General features: G+C 48.5%; 1 protein-coding gene across 2 annotated transcripts in view; it reads left to right on the forward strand.

The window, feature by feature from the left end:
* The window catches only part of LOC125378175 (multiple epidermal growth factor-like domains protein 10), a 36,231-nt gene extending 17,308 nt beyond the window's left edge, over window positions 1–18,923 (forward strand). For both annotated transcript variants that reach the window (XM_048393139.1, XM_048393140.1), the window contains exons 2-5: window positions 16,505–16,566; window positions 17,204–17,488; window positions 18,632–18,667; window positions 18,782–18,923. In XM_048393139.1, the coding sequence (XP_048249096.1) occupies window positions 16,505–16,566; window positions 17,204–17,488; window positions 18,632–18,667; window positions 18,782–18,903 (505 nt within the window). In that variant the 3' untranslated portion in view covers window positions 18,904–18,923. The remainder of the gene's footprint in view (window positions 1–16,504; window positions 16,567–17,203; window positions 17,489–18,631; window positions 18,668–18,781) is intronic.
* The last annotated feature ends 412 nt before the right edge of the window (window positions 18,924–19,335 follow it).

The following is a 19,335-nucleotide window of genomic DNA, read 5'->3' on the forward strand; positions in this document are numbered from 1 at the left end:
GTTGATATAATTTATTGTGTTGGGGAGGTGAAGGGTTGTGAGGGGGATATAATTGATTTTGGGATGGAAGTGAAGAGTTGTGAGAGGAGGTGATTGATTGTGGGGGGAGGGGGTGAAGGGTTCTGGTGGAGAGATGAGAGGTTGTGAGAGGGAGGTAATTGATTGTGGTGGGGAGGTTAGTGGTTGTATCGGGGAGGTGAAGGGTTGTGAGGGGGAGGTAATTGATTGTGGTGAGGAGGAGAAGGGCTGTGAGTGGGGAAGTAATTGATTGTTGTGTTGAGAGGTGAGAGGTTATGAAGGGGAGGTAATTGATTGTGGTGGGGAGGTTAGGGGTTGTTGTGGGGAGGTGCAGGGTTGTTTGGTTCGGAGATAATTGATTGTGGTGTGGAGGTGAAGAGCTGTGAGGGGGAGGTGAAGGGTTGTGATGGTGAGGTAATTGATTGTGGTGGGGAGGTGAAGGTTTGTGAAGGAGAGGTGAAGGGTTGGGGGGTGGGTAATTGATTGCGGTGGGGAAGTGAACGGTTCTGAGGGCGAGGTAATTCATTGCCTTAGGGAGGTGAAAGATTGTGAGGGGGAGGTACTTGATTGCAGTGGGGAGGTGAAGTTTTATGAGGGGGAGGTGAAGGGTTGTGATGGGGAGGTAATTCATTGTGGTGGGGAGGATAAAAGTTGTGAGGGGGAGGTGAAGGGTTGTTAGGGGGAGGTTATTGATTGTGGTGGGAAGGTTAATGGTTGTGAGGGGGAGGTAATTGATTGTGGTGTTGAGTTGAAGGGTTGTGAGGGGGAGGTAATTGATTGTGGTGGGGAGATGAAGGGTTTTGAGGGGGAGGTAATTGATTTTAGTGGGGAGGTGAAGGGTTGTGAGGGGGAGGTTAATGATCGTGGTGTGGAGTTGAAGGGTTGTGAGGTGGAGGTAATTGATTGTGGTGTTGAGATAATTGATTGTGGTGTGGAGGTGAAGAGATGTGAGGGGGAGGTGAAGGGTTGTGATGGGGAGGTAATTGATTGTGGTGGGGAGGTGAAGGTTTGTGAGGGAGAGGTGAAGGGTTGGGGGTGGGGGGTGGGGGTAATTGATTGTGGTGGGGAGGTTAGGGGTTGTGGCGGTGAGGTGCAGGGTTGTGAGGGCGAGGTAATTGATTGTGGTGTGGAGTTGAAGGGTTGTGAGGTGGAGGTAATTGATTGTGGTGGGGAGATAATTGATTGTGGTGGGGAGGTGAAGAGCTGTGAGAGGGAGGTGAAGGGTTGTGATTGGGAGGTAATTGATTGTGGAGGGGAGGTTAAGGTTTGTGAGGGAGAGGTGAAGGGTTGTGGAGTTGAGTTGAAGGGTTGTGAGGGGGAGGTGATTGATTGTGTTGGGGAGGTGAAGGGTTTTGAGGGGGATATAATTGATTGTGGTGGGGAAGTGAACGGTTGTGATGTTGAGGTAATTGATTGTTGTAGGGAGGTGAAGGGTTGTGGCGGGGAGGTGAAGGGTTGTGAGGGGGAGGTTATTGATTGTGGTAGGAAGATGAAGGTTTTTTTCGCGGAGGTAATTGATTTTGGTAGGGAGGTGATCGGTTGTGAGGGGGAGGTAATTGATTGTGGTGGGGAGGTTACGGTTTTTAAGGGGGATGTAATTGATTGCGGTGGGGAGGTTAAGGGTTGTGAGGTGGAGGTGAAGGGTTGTGAGGGCGAGGTAATTCATTGCGTTAGGGAGGGGAAAGGTTGTGAGGGGGAGGTAATTGATTGCGGTGGGGAGGTGAAGTTTTATGAGGGGGAGGTGGAGGGTTGTGATGTGGAGGTAATTGATTGTGGTTGGGAGGTTAAGGTTTGTGAGTGAGAGGTGAAGGTTTTTTTTAATTGATTGTGGTTGGGAGGTGAAGGGTTGTGAGGGGGTGGTGAAAGGTTGTGATGGGGAGATTATTGATTGTGGTGTGGAGGTGAAGAGATGTGAGGGGGAGGTGAAGGGTCGTGATGGGGAGGTAATTGATTGTGGTTGGGAGGTTAAGGTTTGTGAGGGAGAGGTGAAGGTTTTTTTTAATTGATTGTGGTTGGGAGGTGAAGGGTTGTGAGTTTGAGGTAATTGATAGTGGTAGGGAGGTGAAAGGTGGTTTTAGGGAGGTAATTGGTGGTGGTGAGCAGGTGAAGGGTTGTAGGCGTGGGGGGGGGGGGGGGGGGAATTGATTGTGGTGTTGAGATAATTGATTGTGTTGGGGAGGTGAAGGGTTTTGAGGGGGAGATAATTGATTGTGGTGGGGGAGTGAACGGTTGTGATGTTGAGGTAATTGATTGTTGTGGGGAGGTAAAGGGTTGTGGCGGGGAGGTGAGGGGTTGTGAGGGGGAGGTGATTGATTGTGGTGGGGAGATGAAGGTTTTTTTCGGGGAGGTAATTGATTTTGGTAGGGAGGTGATCGGTTGTGAGGGGGAGGTAATTGATTGTGGTGTGGAGGTTACGGTTTGTAAGGGGGATGTAATTGATTGCGGTGGGGAGGTTAAGGGTTGTAAGGGGGAGGTGGAGGGTTGTGAGGGCGAGGTAATTCATTGCGTTAGGGAGGGGAAAGGTTGTGAGGGGGAGGTAATTGATTGCGGTGGGGAGGTGAAGTTTTATGAGGGGGAGGTGGAGGGTTGTGATGGGGAGGTAATTGATTGTGGTGGGGAGGTTAAGAGTTGTGAGTGGGAGGTGAAGGGTTTTGAAGGGGAGGTTATTGATTGTGGTGGGAAGGTTAATGCTTGTGAGGGGGAGGTAATTGATTGTGGTGTTGAGTTGAATTGTTGTGAGGGGGAGGTAATTGATTGTAGTGGGGAGGTGAAGGGTTGTGAGAGCGGAGGTAAATGATTGTGGTGGGGAGATAATTGATTGTGGTGGGGAGATGAAGGGTTTTGAGGGGGAGGTAATTGATTGTAGTGGGGAGGTGAAGGGTTGTGAGGGGAGGTTAATGATTGTGGTGGGCAGGTGTAGTGTTGTGAGAGGAAGGTGATTGATTGTGGGGGGGAGGTGAAGAGCTATGAGAGGGAGGTGAAGGGTTGTGATGGGGAGGTAATTGATTGTGGTGGGGAGGTGAAGGTTTGTGAGGGAGAGGTGAAGGGTTGGGGGGGGGGGGGGGGGGGGTAATTGATTGTGGTGGAGCGGTGAAGGTTTGTGGGGGGAAGGTAATTGATTGTGTTGGGGAGGTTAATGGTTCTGAGGGGGAGGTGAAGGGTTGTGGAGTTGAGTTGAAGGGTTGTGAGGGGGAGGTGAAGGGTTGTGGAGTTGAGTTGAAAGGTTGTGAGGGGGAGGTGATTGATTGTGGTGGGGAGGTGAAGGGTTGTGAGGGGAAGGTTATTGCTTGCGTTGGGGAGGTTAATGGTTGTGAGGGTGAGGTGAAGGGTTGTGGAGTTGAGTTGAAGGGTTGTGAGGGGGAGGTAATTGATTGTGTTGGGGAGGTGAAGGGTTTTGAGGGAGAGATAATTGATTGTGGTGGGGAAGTGAACTGTTGTGATGTTGAGGTAATTGATTGTTGTGGGGAGGTGAAGGGTTGTGGCGGGGATGTAATTGATTGCGGTTGGGAGGTTAAGGGTTGTGAGGTGGAGGTGAAGGGTTGTCAGGGCGAGGTAATTGATTGTGTTGGGGAGGTTATGAGTTGTGAGGGGGAGGTGTAGGGTTGTGAGAGGAAGGTGATTGATCATGGGGGGTGAAGGGTTGTGGGGGGGAGGTAATTGATTGTGGTGTGGAGGTTAAGAGTTGTGAGGGGGAGGTGAAGGTTTGTGAGGGGGAGGTTATTGATTGTGGTGGGAAGGTTAATGGTTATGAGGGGGAGGTAATTGATTGTGGTGTTGAGTCGAAGGGTTGTGAATGGGAGGTAATTGATTGTGGTGGGGAGGTGAAGGGTTGTGAGGGGGGAGGTAAATGATTGTGGTGGGGAGATGAAGGGTTTTGCGGGGTAGGTATTTTATTGTAGTGGGGAGGTGAAGAGTTGTCAGGTGTAGGTTAATGATTATGGTGGGGAGGTGTAGGGTTGTGAGAGGAAGGAGATTGATTTTGCTGGGGAGGTGAAGGGTTGTGAAGGGGAGGTAATTCATTGTGGTGGGGAGGTTATAAGGTTGTGAGGTGGAGGTTATTGATTGTGGTGAGGAGGAGAAGGGTTGAGAGTGGGGAAGTAATTCATTGTTTTGTTGAGAGATGAGAGGTTCTGAAGGGGAGGTAATTGATTGTGGTGGGGAGGTTAGGGGTTGTGAAGGAGAGGTGAAGGGTTGTGGGGGGGGGGGGGGGGGGGGGTAATTGATTGCGGTGGGGAAGTGAACGGTTCTGAGGGCGAGGTAATTCATTGCGTTAGGGAGGTATAAGATTGTGAGGGGGAGGTACTTGATTGCGGTGGGGAGGTGAAGTTTTATGAGGGGGAGGTGAAGGGTTGTGATGGGGAGGTAATTCATTGTGGTGGGGAGGTTAAAAGTTGTGAGGGGGAGGTGAAGGGTTGTGAGGGGGAGGTTATTGATTGTGGTGGGAAGGTTAATGGTTGTGAGGGGGAGGTAATTGATTGTGGTGTTGAGTTGAAGGGTTGTGAGGGGGAGGTAATTGATTGTAGTGGGGAGATAATTGATTGTGGTGGGGAGATGAAGGGTTTTGAGGGGGAGGTAATTGATTTTAGTGGGGAGGTGAAGGGTTGTGAGGGGGAGGTTAATGATTGTGGTGTGGAGTTGAAGGGTTGTGAGGTGGAGGTAATTGATTGTGGTGGGGAGATAATTGATTGTGGTGTGGAGGTGAAGAGTTGTGAGGGGGAGGTGAAGGGTTGTGATGGGGAGGTAATTGATTGTGGAGGGGAGGTTAAGGTTTGTGAGGGCGAGGTAATTCATTGCGTTAGGGAGGTATAAGATTGTGAGGGGGAGGTACTTGATTGCGGTGGGGAGGTGAAGTTTTATGAGGGGGAGGTGAAGGGTTGTGATGGGGAGGTAATTCATTGTGGTGGGGAGGTTAAAAGTTGTGAGGGGGAGGTGAAGGGTTGTGAGGGGGAGGTTATTGATTGTGGTGGGAAGGTTAATGGTTGTGAGGGGGAGGTAATTGATTGTGGTGTTGAGTTGAAGGGTTGTGAGGGGGAGGTAATTGATTGTGGTGGGGAGATAATTGATTGTGGTGGGGAGATGAAGGGTTTTGAGGGGGAGGTAATTGATTTTAGTGGGGAGGTGAAGGGTTGTGAGGGGGAGGTTAATGATTGTGGTGTGGAGTTGAAGGGTTGTGAGGTGGAGGTAATTGATTGTGGTGGGGAGATAATTGATTGTGGTGTGGAGGTGAAGAGTTGTGAGGGGGAGGTGAAGGGTTGTGATGGGGAGGTAATTGATTGTGGTGGGGAGGTGAAGGTTTGTGAGGGAGAGCGGGGGGGGGGGGTAATTGATTGTGGTGGGGAGGTTAGGGGTTGTGGCGGTGAGGTGCAGGGTTGTGAGGGCGAGGTAATTGATTGTGGTGTGGAGTTGAAGGGTTGTGAGGTGGAGGTAATTGATTGTGGTGGGGAGATAATTGATTGTGGTGGGGAGGTGAAGAGCTGTGAGAGGGAGGTGAAGGGTTGTGATGGGGAGGTAATTGATTGTGGAGGGGAGGTTAAGGTTTGTGAGGGAGAGGTGAAGGGTTGTGGAGTTGAGTTGAAGGGTTGTGAGGGGGAGGTGATTGATTGTGTTGGGGATGTGAAGGGTTTTGAGGGGGATATATTTGATTGTAGTGGGGAAGTGAACGGTTGTGATGTTGAGGTAATTGGTTGTTGTAGGGAGGTGAAGGGTTGTGGCGGGGAGGTGAAGGGTTGTGAGCGGGAGGTTATTGATTGTGGTAGGAAGATGAAGGTTTTTTTCGGGGAGGTAATTGATTTTGGTAGGGAGGTTATCGGTTGTGAGGGGGAGGTAATTGATTGTGGTGGGGAGGTTACGGTTTGTAAGGGGGATGTAATTGATTGCGGTGGGGAGGTTAAGGGTTGTGAGGTGGAGGTGAAGGGTTGTGAGGGCGAGGTAATTCATTGCGTTAGGGAGGGGAAAGGTGGTGAGGGGGAGGTAATTGATTGCGGTGGGGAGGTGAAGTTTTATGAGGGGGAGGTGGAGGGTTGTGATGGGGAGGTAATTGATTGTGGTGGGGAGGTTAAGGTTTGTGAGTGAGAGGTGAAGGGTTTTTTTAATTGATTGTGGTTGGGAGGTGAAGGGTTGTGAGGAGGTGGTGAAAGGTTGTGGTGGGGAGATAATTGATTGTGGTGTGGAGGTGAAGAGATGTGAGGGGGAGGTGAAGGGTCGTGATGTGGAGGTAATTGATTGTGGTTGGGAGGTTAAGGTTTGTGAGGGAGAGGTGAAGGTTTTTTTTAATTGATTGTCGTTGGGAGGTGAAGGGTTGTGAGTTGGAGGTAATTGATAGTGGTAGGGAGGTGAAAGGTGGTTTTAGGGAGGTAATTGATTGTGGTGTGGAGGTTACGGTTTGTAAGGGGGATGTAATTGATTGCGGTGGGGAGGTTAAGGGTTGTAAGGTGGAGGTGAAGGGTTGTGAGGGCGAGGTAATTCATTGCGTTAGGGAGGGGAAAGGTTGTGAGGGGGAGGTAATTGATTGCGGTGGGGAGGTTAAGGGTTGTAAGGTGGAGGTGAAGGGTTGTGAGGGCGAGGTAATTCATTGCGGTAGAGAGGGGAAAGGTGGTGAGGGGGAGGTAATTGATTGCGGTGGGGAGGTGAAGTTTTATGAGGGGGAGGTGGAGGGTTGTGATGGGGAGGTAATTGATTGTGGTGGGGAGGTTAAGAGTTGTGAGGGGGAGGTGAAGGGTTTTGAGGGGGAGGTTATTGATTGTGGTGGGAAGGTTAATGGTTGTGAGGGGGAGGTAATTGATTGTGGTGGGGAGGTGAAGTTTTATGAGGGGGAGGTGGAGGGTTGTGATGGGGAGGTAATTGATTGTGGTGGGGAGGTTAAGAGTTGTGAGGGGGAGGTGAAGGGTTTTGAGGGGGAGGTTATTGATTGTGGTGGGAAGGTTAATGGTTGTGAGGGGGAGGTAATTGATTGTGGTGTTGAGTTGAATTGATTGTGGTGGGGAGGTGAAGGGTTGTGAGAGCGGAGGTAAATCATTGTGGTGGGGAGATAATTGATTGTGGTGGGGAGATGAAGGGTTTTGAGGGGGAGGTAATTGATTGTAGTGGGGAGGTGAAGGGTTGTGAGGGGAGGGTAATGATTGTGGTGGGCAGGTGTAGTGTTGTGAGAGGAAGGTGATTGATTGTGGGGGGGAGATAATTGATTGTGGTGGGGAGGTGAAGAGCTGTGAGAGGGAGGTGAAGGGTTGTGATGGGGATGTTAATTGATTGTGGTGGGGAGGTGAAGGTTTGTGAGGGAGAGGTGAAGGGTTGGGGGGGGGGGGGGGGGGGGGGGGGTAATTGATTGTGGTGGGGAGGTGAAGGTTTGTGGGGGGAAGGTAATTGATTGTGTTGGGGAGGTTAATGGTTCTGAGGGGGAGGTGAAGGGTTGTGAAGAGGAGGTAATTGATTGTGGTGGGGAGGTGTAAGGTTCTGAGTGGGAGGTAATTGATTGTGGTAAGGAGGAGAATGGCTGTGAGTGGGGAAGTAATTGATTGTTGTGTTGAGAGATGAGAGGTTGTGAAGGGGAGGTAATTGATTGTGTTCGGTAGGTTAAGGGTTGTGGCGGGGAGGTGCAGGTTCTGACGGCGAGGTAATTGATTGTGGTTATGAGTTGAAGGGTTGTGAATGGGAGGTAATTGATTGTGGTGGGGAGATAATTGATTGTGGTGTGGAGGTGAAGAGATGTGAGGGGGAGGTGAAGGGTCGTGATGGGGAGGTAATTGATTGTGGTTGGGAGGTGAAGGTTTGTGTAGGAGAGGTGAAGGGTTTGGGGGAGGGGTAATTGATTGTGGTGGGGAGGTTAGGGGTTGTGGCGGTGAGGTGCAGGGTTGTGAGGGCGAGGTAATTGATTGGGGTGTGGAGTTGAAGGGTTGTGAGGTGGAGGTAATTGATTGTGGTGGGGAGATAATTGATTGTGGTGGGGAGGTGAAGAGCTGTGAGAGGGAGGTGAAGGGTTGTGATTGGGAGGTAATTGATTGTGGTGGGGAGGGGAAGGTTTGTAAGGGAAAGGTGAAGGGTTGGGGGGGGGGGGGGGGGGTAATTGATTGTGGTGGGGAGGTGAAGGTTTGTTGGATGAAGGTAATTGATTGTGTTGGGGAGGTTAATGGTTCTGAGGGGGAGGTGAAGGGTTGTGGAGTTGAGTTGAAGGGTTGTGAGGGGGAGGTGAAGGGTTGTGGAGTTGAGTTGAAGGGTTGTGAGGGGGAGGTGATAGATTGTGTTGTGGAGTTGAAGGGTTTTGAGGGGGAGATAATTGATTTTGGTGGGGAAGTGAACGGTTGTGATGTTGAGGTAATTGATTGTTGTGGGGAGGTGAAGGGTTGTGGCGGGGAGGTGAAGGGTTGTGAGGGGGAGGTTATTGATTGTGGTGGGGAGATGAAGGTTTTTTTCGGGGCTGTAATTGATTTTTGTAGGGGGGTGATCGGTTGCGAGGGGGAGGTAATTGATTGTGGTGGGGAGGTTACAGGTTGTAAGGGGGATGTAATTGATTGCGGTGGGGAGGTTAACGGTTGTGAGGTGGAGGTGAAGGGTTGTGAGGGCGAGGTATTCATTGCGTTAGGGAGGTGAAAGGTTGTGAGGGGGAGGTACTTGATTGCGGTGGGGAGGTGAAGTTTTATGAGGGGGAGGTGAAGGGTTGTGATGGGGAGGTAATTCATTGTGGTGGGGAGGTTAAAAGTTGTGATGGGAAGGTGAAGGGTTGTGAGGGGGAGGTTATTGATTGTGGTGGGAAGGTTAATAGTTCTGAGGGGGAGGTAATTGATTGTGGTGTTGAGTTGAAGGGTTGTGGTGGAGAGATAATTGATTGTGGTGGGGAGATGAAGGGTTTTGAGGGGGAGGTAATTGATTGTAGTGGGGAGGTGAGGGGTTGTGAGTGGGAGGTTAATGATTGTGGTGGGGAGGTTTAGGGTTGTGAGAGGAAGGTGATTGATTGTGTGTGTGTGTGTGTGTGTGGGGGGGGGGGGGGGGGGGGTGAAGGGTTGTGGGGGGCAGATAATTGATTGTTGTAGGGAGGTGAAGGGTTGTGAAGGGGAGGTAATTGATTGTGGTGAGGAGGATAGGGGCTGTGAGTGGGGAAGTAATTGATTGTTGTGTTGAGAGATGAGAGGTTGTGAAGGGGGGGGTAATTGATTGTGGTGGGGAGGTTAGGGGTTGTAGCGGGGAGGTGTAGGGTTGTGAGGGGGAGGTAATTGATTGTGTTCGGGAGGTTAAGGGTTGGGGCGTGGAGGAGCAGGTTGTGACGGCGAGGTAATTGATTGTGGTGTGGAGTTGAAGGGTTGTGAGGTGGAGGTAATTGATTGTGGTGGGGAGATAATTGATTGTGGTGTGGAGGTGAAGAGCTGTGAGGGGGAGGTGAAGGGTTGTGATGGGGAGGTAATTGATTGTGGTGGGGAGGTGAAGGTTTGTGAGGGAGAGGTGAAGGGTTTGGGGGGGGGGGAGGTAATTGATTGTGTTGGGGAGGTAATTGATTGTGGTGGGGAGGTGAAGGTTTGTGAGGGAGAGGTGAAGGTTTGTGGGGGGAAGATAATTGATTGTGTTGGGGAGGTTAATGGTTCTGAGGGGGAGGTGAAGGGTTGTGGAGTTGAGTTGAAGGGTTGTGAGGGGGAGGTGAAGGGTTGGGGAGTTGAGTTGAAGGGTTGTGAGGGGGGAGGTGATTGATTGTGTTGGGGAGGTGAAGGGTTTTGAGGGGGAGATAATTGAATGTGGTGGGGAAGTGAACGATTGTGATGTTGAGGTAATTGATTGTTGTGGGGAGGTGAAGGGTTGTGGCCGGGAGGTGAAGGGTTGTGAGGGGGAGGTTAAAGATTGTGGTGGGGAGATGAAGGTTTTTTTCGGGGAGGTAATTGATTTTGATAGGGAGGTGATCGGTTGTGAGGGGGAGGTAATTGATTGTGGTGGGGAGGTTACGGTTTTTAAGGGGGATGTAATTGATTGCGGTGGGGAGGTTAAGGGTTGTTATGTGGAGGTGAAGGGTTGTGAGGGCGAGGTAATTCATTGCGTTAGGGAGGGGAAAGGTTGTGAGGGGGAGGTAATTGATTGCGGTGGGGAGGTGAAGTTTTATGAGGGGGAGGTGGAGGGTTGTGATGGGGAGGTAATTGATTGTGGTGGGGAGGTTAAGAGTTGTGAGTGGGAGGTGAAGGGTTTTGAAGGGGAGGTTATTGATTGTGGTGGGAAGGTTAATGATTGTGAGGGGGAGGTAATTGATTGTGGTGTGGAGGTTACGGTTTGTAAGGGGGATGTAATTGATTGCGGTGGGGAGGTTAAGGGTTGTAAGGTGGAGGTGAAGGGTTGTGAGGGCGAGGTAATTCATTGCGTTAGGGAGGGGAAAGGTTGTGATGGGGAGGTAATTGATTGTGGTGGGGAGGTTAAGAGTTGTGAGTGGGAGGTGAAGGGTTTTGAGGGGGAGGTTATTGATTGTGGTGGGAAGGTTAATGATTGTGAGGGGGAGGTAATTGATTGTGGTGTTGAGTTGAATTGTTGTGAGGGGGAGGTAATTGATTGTGGTGGGGAGGTGAAGGGTTGTGAGGGGGGAGGTAAATGATTGTGGTGGGGAGATAATTGATTGTGGTGGGGAGATGAAGGGTTTTGAGGGGGAGGTAATTGATTGTAGTATGGAGGTGAAGGGTTGTGAGGGGAGGTTAATGATTGTGGTCGGCAGGTGTAGTGTGGTGAGAGGAAGGTGATTGATTGTGGTGGGGAGATGAAGAGCTGTGAGAGGGAGGTGAAGGGTTGTAATGGGGAGGTAATTGATTGTGGTGGAGAGGTGAAGGTTTGTGAGGGAGAGGTGAAGGGTTGGTGTGTGTGTGTGTGTGTGTGTGTGTGTGTGGGGGGGGGGGGGGGGGTAATTGATTGTGGTGGGGAGGTGAAGGTTTGTGGGGGGAAGTTAATTGATTGTGTTGGGGAGGTTAATGGTTGTGAGGGGGAGGTGAAGGGTTGTGGAGTTGAGTTGAAGGGTTGTGAGGGGGAGGTGAAGGGTTGTGGAGTTGAGTTGAAGGGTTGTGAGGGGGAGGTGATTGATTGTGTTGGGGTGGTGAAGGGTTTTGAGGGGGAGATAATTGATTGTAGTGGGGAAGTGAACGGTTGTGATGTTGAGGTAATTGATTGTTGTGGGGAGGTGAAGGGTTGTGGCGGGGAGGTGAGGGGTTGTGAGGGGGAGGTTATTGATTGTGGTGGGGAGATGAAGGTTTTTTTCGGGGAGGTAATTGATTTTGGTAGGGAGGTGATCGGTTGTGAGGGGGAGGTAATTGATTGTGGTGGGGAGGTTACGGTTTGTAAGGGGGATGTAATTGATTGCGGTGGGGAGGTTAAGGGTTGTGAGGTGGAGGTGAAGGGTTGTGAGGGCGAGGTAATTCATTGCGTTAGGGAGGGGAAAGGTTGTGAGGGGGAGGTAATTGATTGCGGTGGGGAGGTTAAGGGTTGTTATGTGGAGGTGAAGGGTTGTGAGGGCGAGGTAATTCATTGCGGTAGAGAGGGGAAAGGTGGTGAGGGGGAGGTAATTGATTGCGGTGGGGAGGTGAAGTTTTATGAGGGGGAGGTGGAGGGTTGTGATGGGGAGGTAATTGATTGTGGTGGGGAGGTTAAGAGTTGTGAGGGGGAGGTGAAGGGTTTTGAGGGGGAGGTTATTGATTGTGGTGGGAAGGTTAATGGTTGTGAGGGGGAGGTAATTGATTGTGGTGTTGAGTTGAATTGTTGTGAGGGGGAGGTAATTGATTGTGGTGGGGTGGTGAAGGGTTGTGAGGGGGGAGGTAAATGATTGTTGTGGTGAGATAATTGATTGTGGTGGGGAGATGAAGGGTTTTGAGGGGGAGGTAATTGATTGTAGTGGGGAGGTGAAGGGTTGTGAGGGGAGGTTAATGATTGTGGTCGGCAGGTGTAGTGTTGTGAGAGGAAGGTGATTGATTGCCGGGGGGGGGGGGGGGGGGGATGAAGGGCTGTGGGGGGGGAGGTAATTGATTGTGGTGGGGAGGTGTAAGGTTCTGAGTGGGAGGTAATTGATTGTGGTAAGGAGGAGAAGGGCTGTGAGAGGGGAAGTAATTGATTGTTGTGTTGAGAGATGAGAGGTTGTGAAGGGGAGGTAATTGATTGTTGTGGGGAGATGAAGGGTTGTGGCGGGGAGATGAGAGCTTGTGAGGGGGAGGTAATTGATTGTGGTGGGGAGGTGAAGGGTTGTGAGGGAGGGGGGGGGGGGGTAATTGATTGTGGTATTGAGATAATTGATTGTGTTGGGGAGGTGAAGGGTTTTGAATTGGAGATAATTGATTGTGGTGGGGAAGTGAACGGTTGTGATGTTGAGGTTATTGATTGTTGTGGGGAGGTGAAGGGTTGTGGCGGGGAGGTGAAGGATTGTGAGGGGGAGGTTATTGATTGTGGTGGGGAGATGAAGGTTTTTTTCGGTGAGGTAGTTGATTGTAGTAGAGAGGTGAAGGGTTGTGAGGGGGAGGTAATTGATTGTGGTGGGGAGCTTACGGGTTGTGACGGGGATGTATTTGATTGCAGTGGGGAGGTTAAGGGTTGTGAGGTGGAGGTGAAGGGTTGTGAGGGCGAGGTGAAGGGTTGTGATGGGGAGGTAATTGATTGTGGTGGGGAGGTTAAGAGTTGTGAAGGGGAGGTTATTGATTGTGGTGGGAAGGTTAATGGTTGTGAGGGGGAGGTAATTGATTGTGGTGTTGAGTTGAAGGGTTGTGAGGGGGAGGTAATTGATTGTTGTCGGGAGGTGAAGGGTTGTGAGGGGAAGGTTATTGATTGTGCTGTGGAGGTTAATGGTTGTGAGGGGGAGGTGAAGGGTTGTGGAGTTGTGTTGAAGGGTTGTGAGTGGGATGTAATTGATTGTGGTGGGGAGGTGAAGGGTTGTTAGGGGGGGGGGGGGGGGGTAATTGATTGTGGTTTTGAGATAATTGATTGTGTTTGGGAGGTGAAGGGTTTTGAGGGGGAGATAATTGATTGTGGTGGGGAAGTGAACGGTTGTGATGTTGAGGTTTTTGATTGTTGTGGGGAGGTGAAGGGTTGTGGCGGGGAGGTGAAGGTTTGTGAGGGGGAGGTTATTGATTGTGGTGGGGAGCTTTCGGGTTGTGACGGGGATGTATTTGATTGCGGTGGGGAGGTTAAGGGTTTTGAGGTGGAGGTGAAGGGTTGTGAGGGCGAGGTGAAGGGTTTTTTCGGTGAGGTAGTTGATTGTAGTAGGGGGGTGAAGGGTTGTCAGGGGTAGGTAATTGATTGTGGTGGGGAGCTTTCGGGTTGTGACGGGGATGTATTTGATTGCGGTGGGGAGGTTAAGGGTTTTGAGGTGGAGGTGAAGGGTTGTGAGGGCGAGGTGAAAGGTTGTGATGGGGAGGTAATTGATTGTGGTGGGGAGGTTAAGAGTTGTGAAGGGGAGGTTATTGATTGTGGTGGGAGGTTATTGGTTGTGTGGGGGAGGTAAGTGATTGTGGTGGGGAGGTTAATGTTTGTGAGGGGAGGTGATTGATTGTGGTGAGGAGGTGGAAGGTTGTTAGGGGAGGTAAGTGATTGTGGTGTGGAGTTGAAGGGTTGTGAGGTTGAGGTAATTGATTGTGGTGGGGAGATAATTGATTGTGGTGGGGAGATGAAGGGTTGTGGGAGGGGGGGGGAGGTAATTGATTAGGGGGGGGGGGGGGGTTAATTGATTCTGGTTTGGAGGTAATTTATTGTGGTGGTGAGGTGAAGGGTTGTGGTGGGGAGATAATTGATTGTGGTGGGGAGGTGAAGGTTTGTGAGGGGGAGGTGAAGGGTTGTGGGGGGGGAGGTAATTGATTGTGGTGGGGAGGTGAAGGGTTGTGAGGGGGAGGTAATTTATTGTGGTGGTGAGGTGAAGGGTTGTGGTGGGGAGATAAATGATTGTGGTGGGGAGGTGAAGAGCTTTGAGGGGGATGTGAAGGGTTGTGAAGGGGAGGTCATTGATTGTGGTGGGGAGGTGAAGGTTTGTGAGGGAGAGGTGAAGGGTTGTGGGGGGGGATGTAATTGATTGTGGTGGGGAGGTAAAGGGTTGTGAGGGGGAGGTAATTGATTGTGGTGGGGAGGTTAATGGTTGTGAGGGGGTGGTGAAGGGTTGTGGTGTTGAGTTGAAGGGTTGTGGGTGGGAGGTAATTGATTGTGGTGGGGAGATGAAGAGTTGTGGGCGGGAAGTACAAAAAGTGTTGTAATGTCCAAAGCATAACGTTATCACAACGTTAATTTGCAACGTTGTTGTTACGTTGTGGAATAACGTTACAATGTAACGTCATACTAACGTTGTAATAGAGATACGCAATTACGTTCTGGAAATTTTAGCATTAAGAGATGAAAATTCAAATGCCGAATATACAGAAAGGTAATGCATTACTGCCTTGGTATTCTGACAAATTCATGTTGATTTTGATAAAGCAGTTCTATTCCTTTATGACTATCAAGAAGCAAACTCTATAACGTATTACCGACGTTTCAGAAACGTAGTTACAAAACGTTGTGCGATGTCCGATGCACAACGTTTTCACAACGTGAATGTGCAACGTTGTAATAACGTTGTGAAATAACGTTGAACGTTGACGTTATCAATCCACAACCTTTCCACAACGTTGTGACAACGCCGTGTGTTAGCTGGGGTGGGGAGGTGGGGAGGTGAAGGTTTGTGGGGGGAGGTTGAGGGTTGTGGTTGGAAGTTGAAGGGTTGTGAGGGGGAGTTGAAGGGTTGTGAGGGGGAGTTGAAGGGCTGTGGTGCGGAGGTGAAGGGTTGTGAGGGGGAGGTGGAGGGTTGTGGTTGGAAGTTGAAGGGTTGTGAGGGGGAGGTGAAGGGCTGTGGTGGGGAGTTGAAGGGTTGTGAGAGGGAGGTCAAGGGCTGTAGTGGGGAGTTGACGGGTTGAGAGGGGGAGGTTAAGGATTATGGTGGGGAGTTGACGGGTTGTGAGGGGGGATCAAGGGCTGTAGTGGGGAGTTGAAGGGTTGTGAGGGGGAGGTGAAGGGTTGTGGTTGGAAGTTGAAGGGTTGTGAGGGGGAGTTGAAGGTTTGTGAGGGGGGGGATCAAGGGCTGTAGTGGGAGTTGAAGGTTTGTGAGGGGGAGATGAAGGGCTGTGGTGGGGAGTTGAAGGGTTGTGAGGGGGGGGGGGGTCAAGGGCTGTAGTGGGAGTTGAAGGGTTGTGAGGGGTTGGTGAAGGGTTGTGGTGGGGAGTTGAAGGGTTGTGAGGGGGAGATGAAGGGTTGTGGTGGGGAGTTGAAGGGTTGTGAAGGGGAGGTGAAGGACTGTGTTTGGGAGTTGAAGGGTTGTGAGGGGGAGTTGAAGGGCTGTGGTGGGGAGTTGAAGGGTTGTGAGGGGGAGGCAAATTGATTGCGGTGAGGAGTTGAAGGGTTGTGGAGGTGAGGTGCAAGGATGTGAAGGGTAGGTGAATATTGTGGTGGGAAGTTACAGGTCTGTGCCAGGATGGTGTTGGATTGTTGTGGGGAGGTGCAGGATTGTGGTGTGGAGATGCGGTGTTGATGTAAAAAGCGTGAGGTTGAGGTGTTGATGCTAGGTAGTGTTGAGGGGTGTTGGGTTCTGAGGAGGTGTAAGTCTGAGTCCCGGGTTGAGTGTGGGATGTAAGGAGTTGTGTGAAGTTGACAGGGGTTGTGGATGGGAGTAATTTGGTGGAGTTCAGGTGTGCAGGGTTGAACTGATGCATTGTGGTGGGTCCGGTTTTAACTTACCATTTCGACGATTAAACATCGAAACCGAGTGGTCTAACATTACACAACCCTTCAACTCCCCCTCACAACCCTGGTCGTACATAAAGTGCCACGGCGGGTGCAAGGAAACACTTGCGCTGTGACGTCATTAACAAAGACGTTTGACGTGAACCTACTCTCGAAGAACTCGTCACGGTTGATGACTGTACGGAAATATCTTCTTTTTTCTTCTCGTCCCCGTTCGTAATGTGATAAAACAAAAGTTTCAAAACTATTCATTATTTTGCAAATAAATTTGAAATGCCACTGAAGTCAGTTATATGTTATCTTTCACCTGTATTGTTTGTTTCATTTGATACTTGACAATATGTAGCACATAATTACTTGAAACTTAGTAAATTTACTATTGCAGTTGTGAGAAGATTTTGTTATATTAGTATAATTGACTACTTACACCGAAACACTACAGTAAAGAGGTTTTAGTCTTGAGCTTGAAAATATAGGTTTCAAAAGCTGACGTAGTAGAAGCCATATATGGAGATTTGAGATGGAGAGGGCCACAGGGAGCAGATATCACAGTGCAAATTATGTTCACATTACATTTTATAAGTGTTAATTATCTATGCAGATCGACATATCACACCAAGGTTTTGTCATCAGAGTCATCGTGAACCGTTGTGAGCAAAAATATACAACAACATATTTAAAAACATCATGTATAAAACAGCATACTGTTCACAGTTAAACTTAGCGCAATGTTCCTATGTATCTGTAGCACAATGTGTCTTGTACATCTAAGCATTGTTTTTATTGCCCTTTTCAGGCGCTGCAGCACCGTATGTACCAGAGTCATGCAGGTAGTCCTACATTTTCTGATGATAGTCGGTGAGTATTAAAGGCACTTGCTCCCTTGGACATAACAGATTTGAACATATCCACCTTCTCAACTAATAATAAAAACAATATTTTCATAGAAAATGTAAACATTTAATGTGCTGACAACTCTACTCAAACATTTACTATAGTATCAGCTGCTACATTGTTCTAACATTGTGGAACACATTACATGACATAGTTTTATACATGATTACTCTGTTGCGTCACATTGATGGCATAAACCTAAATTACCAAGCGATACAGTTTGATGCAAGTCATTAAATGCAAGAGAGCCATTTCAATAAGTACCTATCATACTATTCCCATGAAAAGAATATGTTTGTAAATCACTATTGTGATAATACTGGATGTACGGGAAAAGATGAAACACGACCAAAATCATGTACATTATATACCCAACAAATAAACCCACGGGAACGGACGGTACAAGTTGAAATAGGTAATTGGTTATTTGACCATTATTGAATAGTATCCGATTATCAATATGACTGCATGTTCAGACAGCAGTTGTTTTTTTACAAGTTTTTCTCAACCTACGACGTTAGAGCTGCAACTATGTGTATGGTCGCCATTTTAAAATATCAAGAAACAAAGTTATAATGTTTGCTTTTTTTCAACCTTTCAGTATTCGAATCACACGGTCAAGACAGTTGTGAATGGGGGAAGTATGGTGAACACTGCAAGAATGATTGCCCTCTGAACTGTTTCACCAACCCAGGCAGAAACCTCAGACACTGCCACAAGGTGACAGGGAAGTGTTCTGAGGGGTGTGTGCCGGGGTGGTTCCATGACCTGTGTGATAAAGCTTGCAGCAAGAACTGTAAGGGGGGCGTCTGTAATTACCAAAATGGCATCTGCACGAACGGTTGTAGTGGAGATTACAAAGGGCAGTTTTGCAACGTTGCTCCAGGTATGAAAATAAGCTGATTCTTTTCTTAAACAGTAGAAGAAATTCTCATCACTTTTATGCAAAAACAAAATCGACAGGCAAAATATTCATAACTGCTCTCTATCTGAAGAAATATAACCCATTGAACTTTGAATGGATAATATGTATATACGGATGGATATATGAATGCTACTAAATCAGGCAATTATTACCAAGAAACATACACACAACGTTATTGATTTGTTAGATCTTCAACCCAAGAAGATTTGTATTGGAATTAGTCTTCAGCAACCCATGCCTGTCTTCAGAGGCGAGAAACGTATCAGAAGGTCATGGTCGATGACTTTGTTGATGAAAGGGGTGGTCGGGTAGCATAGTGGTTAAAGCGTTCGCTTGTCACGCCGAATACCCGGGTTCGATTCCCAACATGGGTACCATGTGTGAATCTCATTACTTGTGTCCCCCGCCGTGATATTGCTGGAATATTGGTAAAAGCTGCGTAAAACCATACTCACTCACTCACTCGTTGATGAATGGCATTTCTCCGTTATAGGATAGATCAATATGCATTATGGTATTGCCTGGTTCACGATTCTTTACAGACCATCGTCATATAGCTTGAAAATTGTTCATTGTGTCGTTGACAACAAAGAAACAAATATCAGATGTTATCTTAGGAATGTGATATGAACAATTGAAAGTTTTGGCTATATTATTATTCGAATTTATTACCATTGTTTATTAATTTTACATTTCACATGTTATTATCGGAAAGGAAACTGAACAGATAATGTTTGACTTTTATCAACCAAATATAAGACGGTCATGCACTCACAAATACCAAATACAACGCTTCATACAATTTGCCTGTATCACAATCTCTCTGTGCTATTATTTCATATATATATATATATATATATATATATATATATATATATATATATATAATAAAATAATAAAGTCCACGTTAGTCCATCATCTTCTTTATATCAGTTTCATACATAGTACTTAGTATATGTACGTTTGCTACCTGATTTCAGTATCTATGTATTTTTTCTCAAACGATCAAGAACTTGAGCATATCAAACTGAAAGATGACTAGTTATATGTATCGTTGTATCGATATCACATACTAATAACGCTGAATACATCTGTGTCTGACAGGCACGTCGGCGACACCACCCAGGGAATACAGCACACGTGAGTACACTATATAAACTAAGACTCATATGGGTTAAAGTGACGTTAAGAATCATATGTGCTTGTTATTGCTGATTTTGTGCGTCTCATATCATTGTCTGTATTTTCCCACAGACACATCGTCGGCAGCACCGAGTGAATCCAACACAGACACAACACCAGACCTGGTTGCGATACTTGTCCCTGTGTTCCTCATCCTGGTTGTTGTCCTCGCTGTGGTGGTGTTCATACTGTAAGTGTGTACCTAACCCTCGCTGTGGTGGATTTCCTAATGTAAATGTGTACCCAACCCTCGCTGTGGTGGTGATCATACTGTAAGTGTGTACCTAACCCTCGCTGTGGTGGTGATCATACTGTAAGTGTGTACCTAACCCTCGCTGTGGTGGTGTTCTTACTGTAAGTGTGTACCTGACCCTCGCTGTGGTGGTGTTCTTACTGTAAGTGTGTACCTGACCCTCGCTGTGGTGGTGTTCATACTGTAAGTGTGTACCTAACCCTCGCTGTGGTGGTGTTCTTACTGTAAGTGTGTACCTGACCCTCGCTGTGGTGGTGCTCTTACTGTAAGTGTGTACCTAACCCTCGCTGTGGTGGTAATCATACTGTAAGTGTGTACCTAACCCTCGCTGTCGTGGAGTTCCTAATGTAAGTGTGTACCTTACCCTCGCTGT

The sequence above is a fragment of the Haliotis rufescens genome, unplaced genomic scaffold (assembly GCF_023055435.1).
Source record: "Haliotis rufescens isolate VD_foot unplaced genomic scaffold, xgHalRufe1.0.p SCAF_115, whole genome shotgun sequence".
In the NCBI taxonomy this organism is placed as follows: Eukaryota; Metazoa; Mollusca; class Gastropoda; order Lepetellida; family Haliotidae; genus Haliotis; species Haliotis rufescens.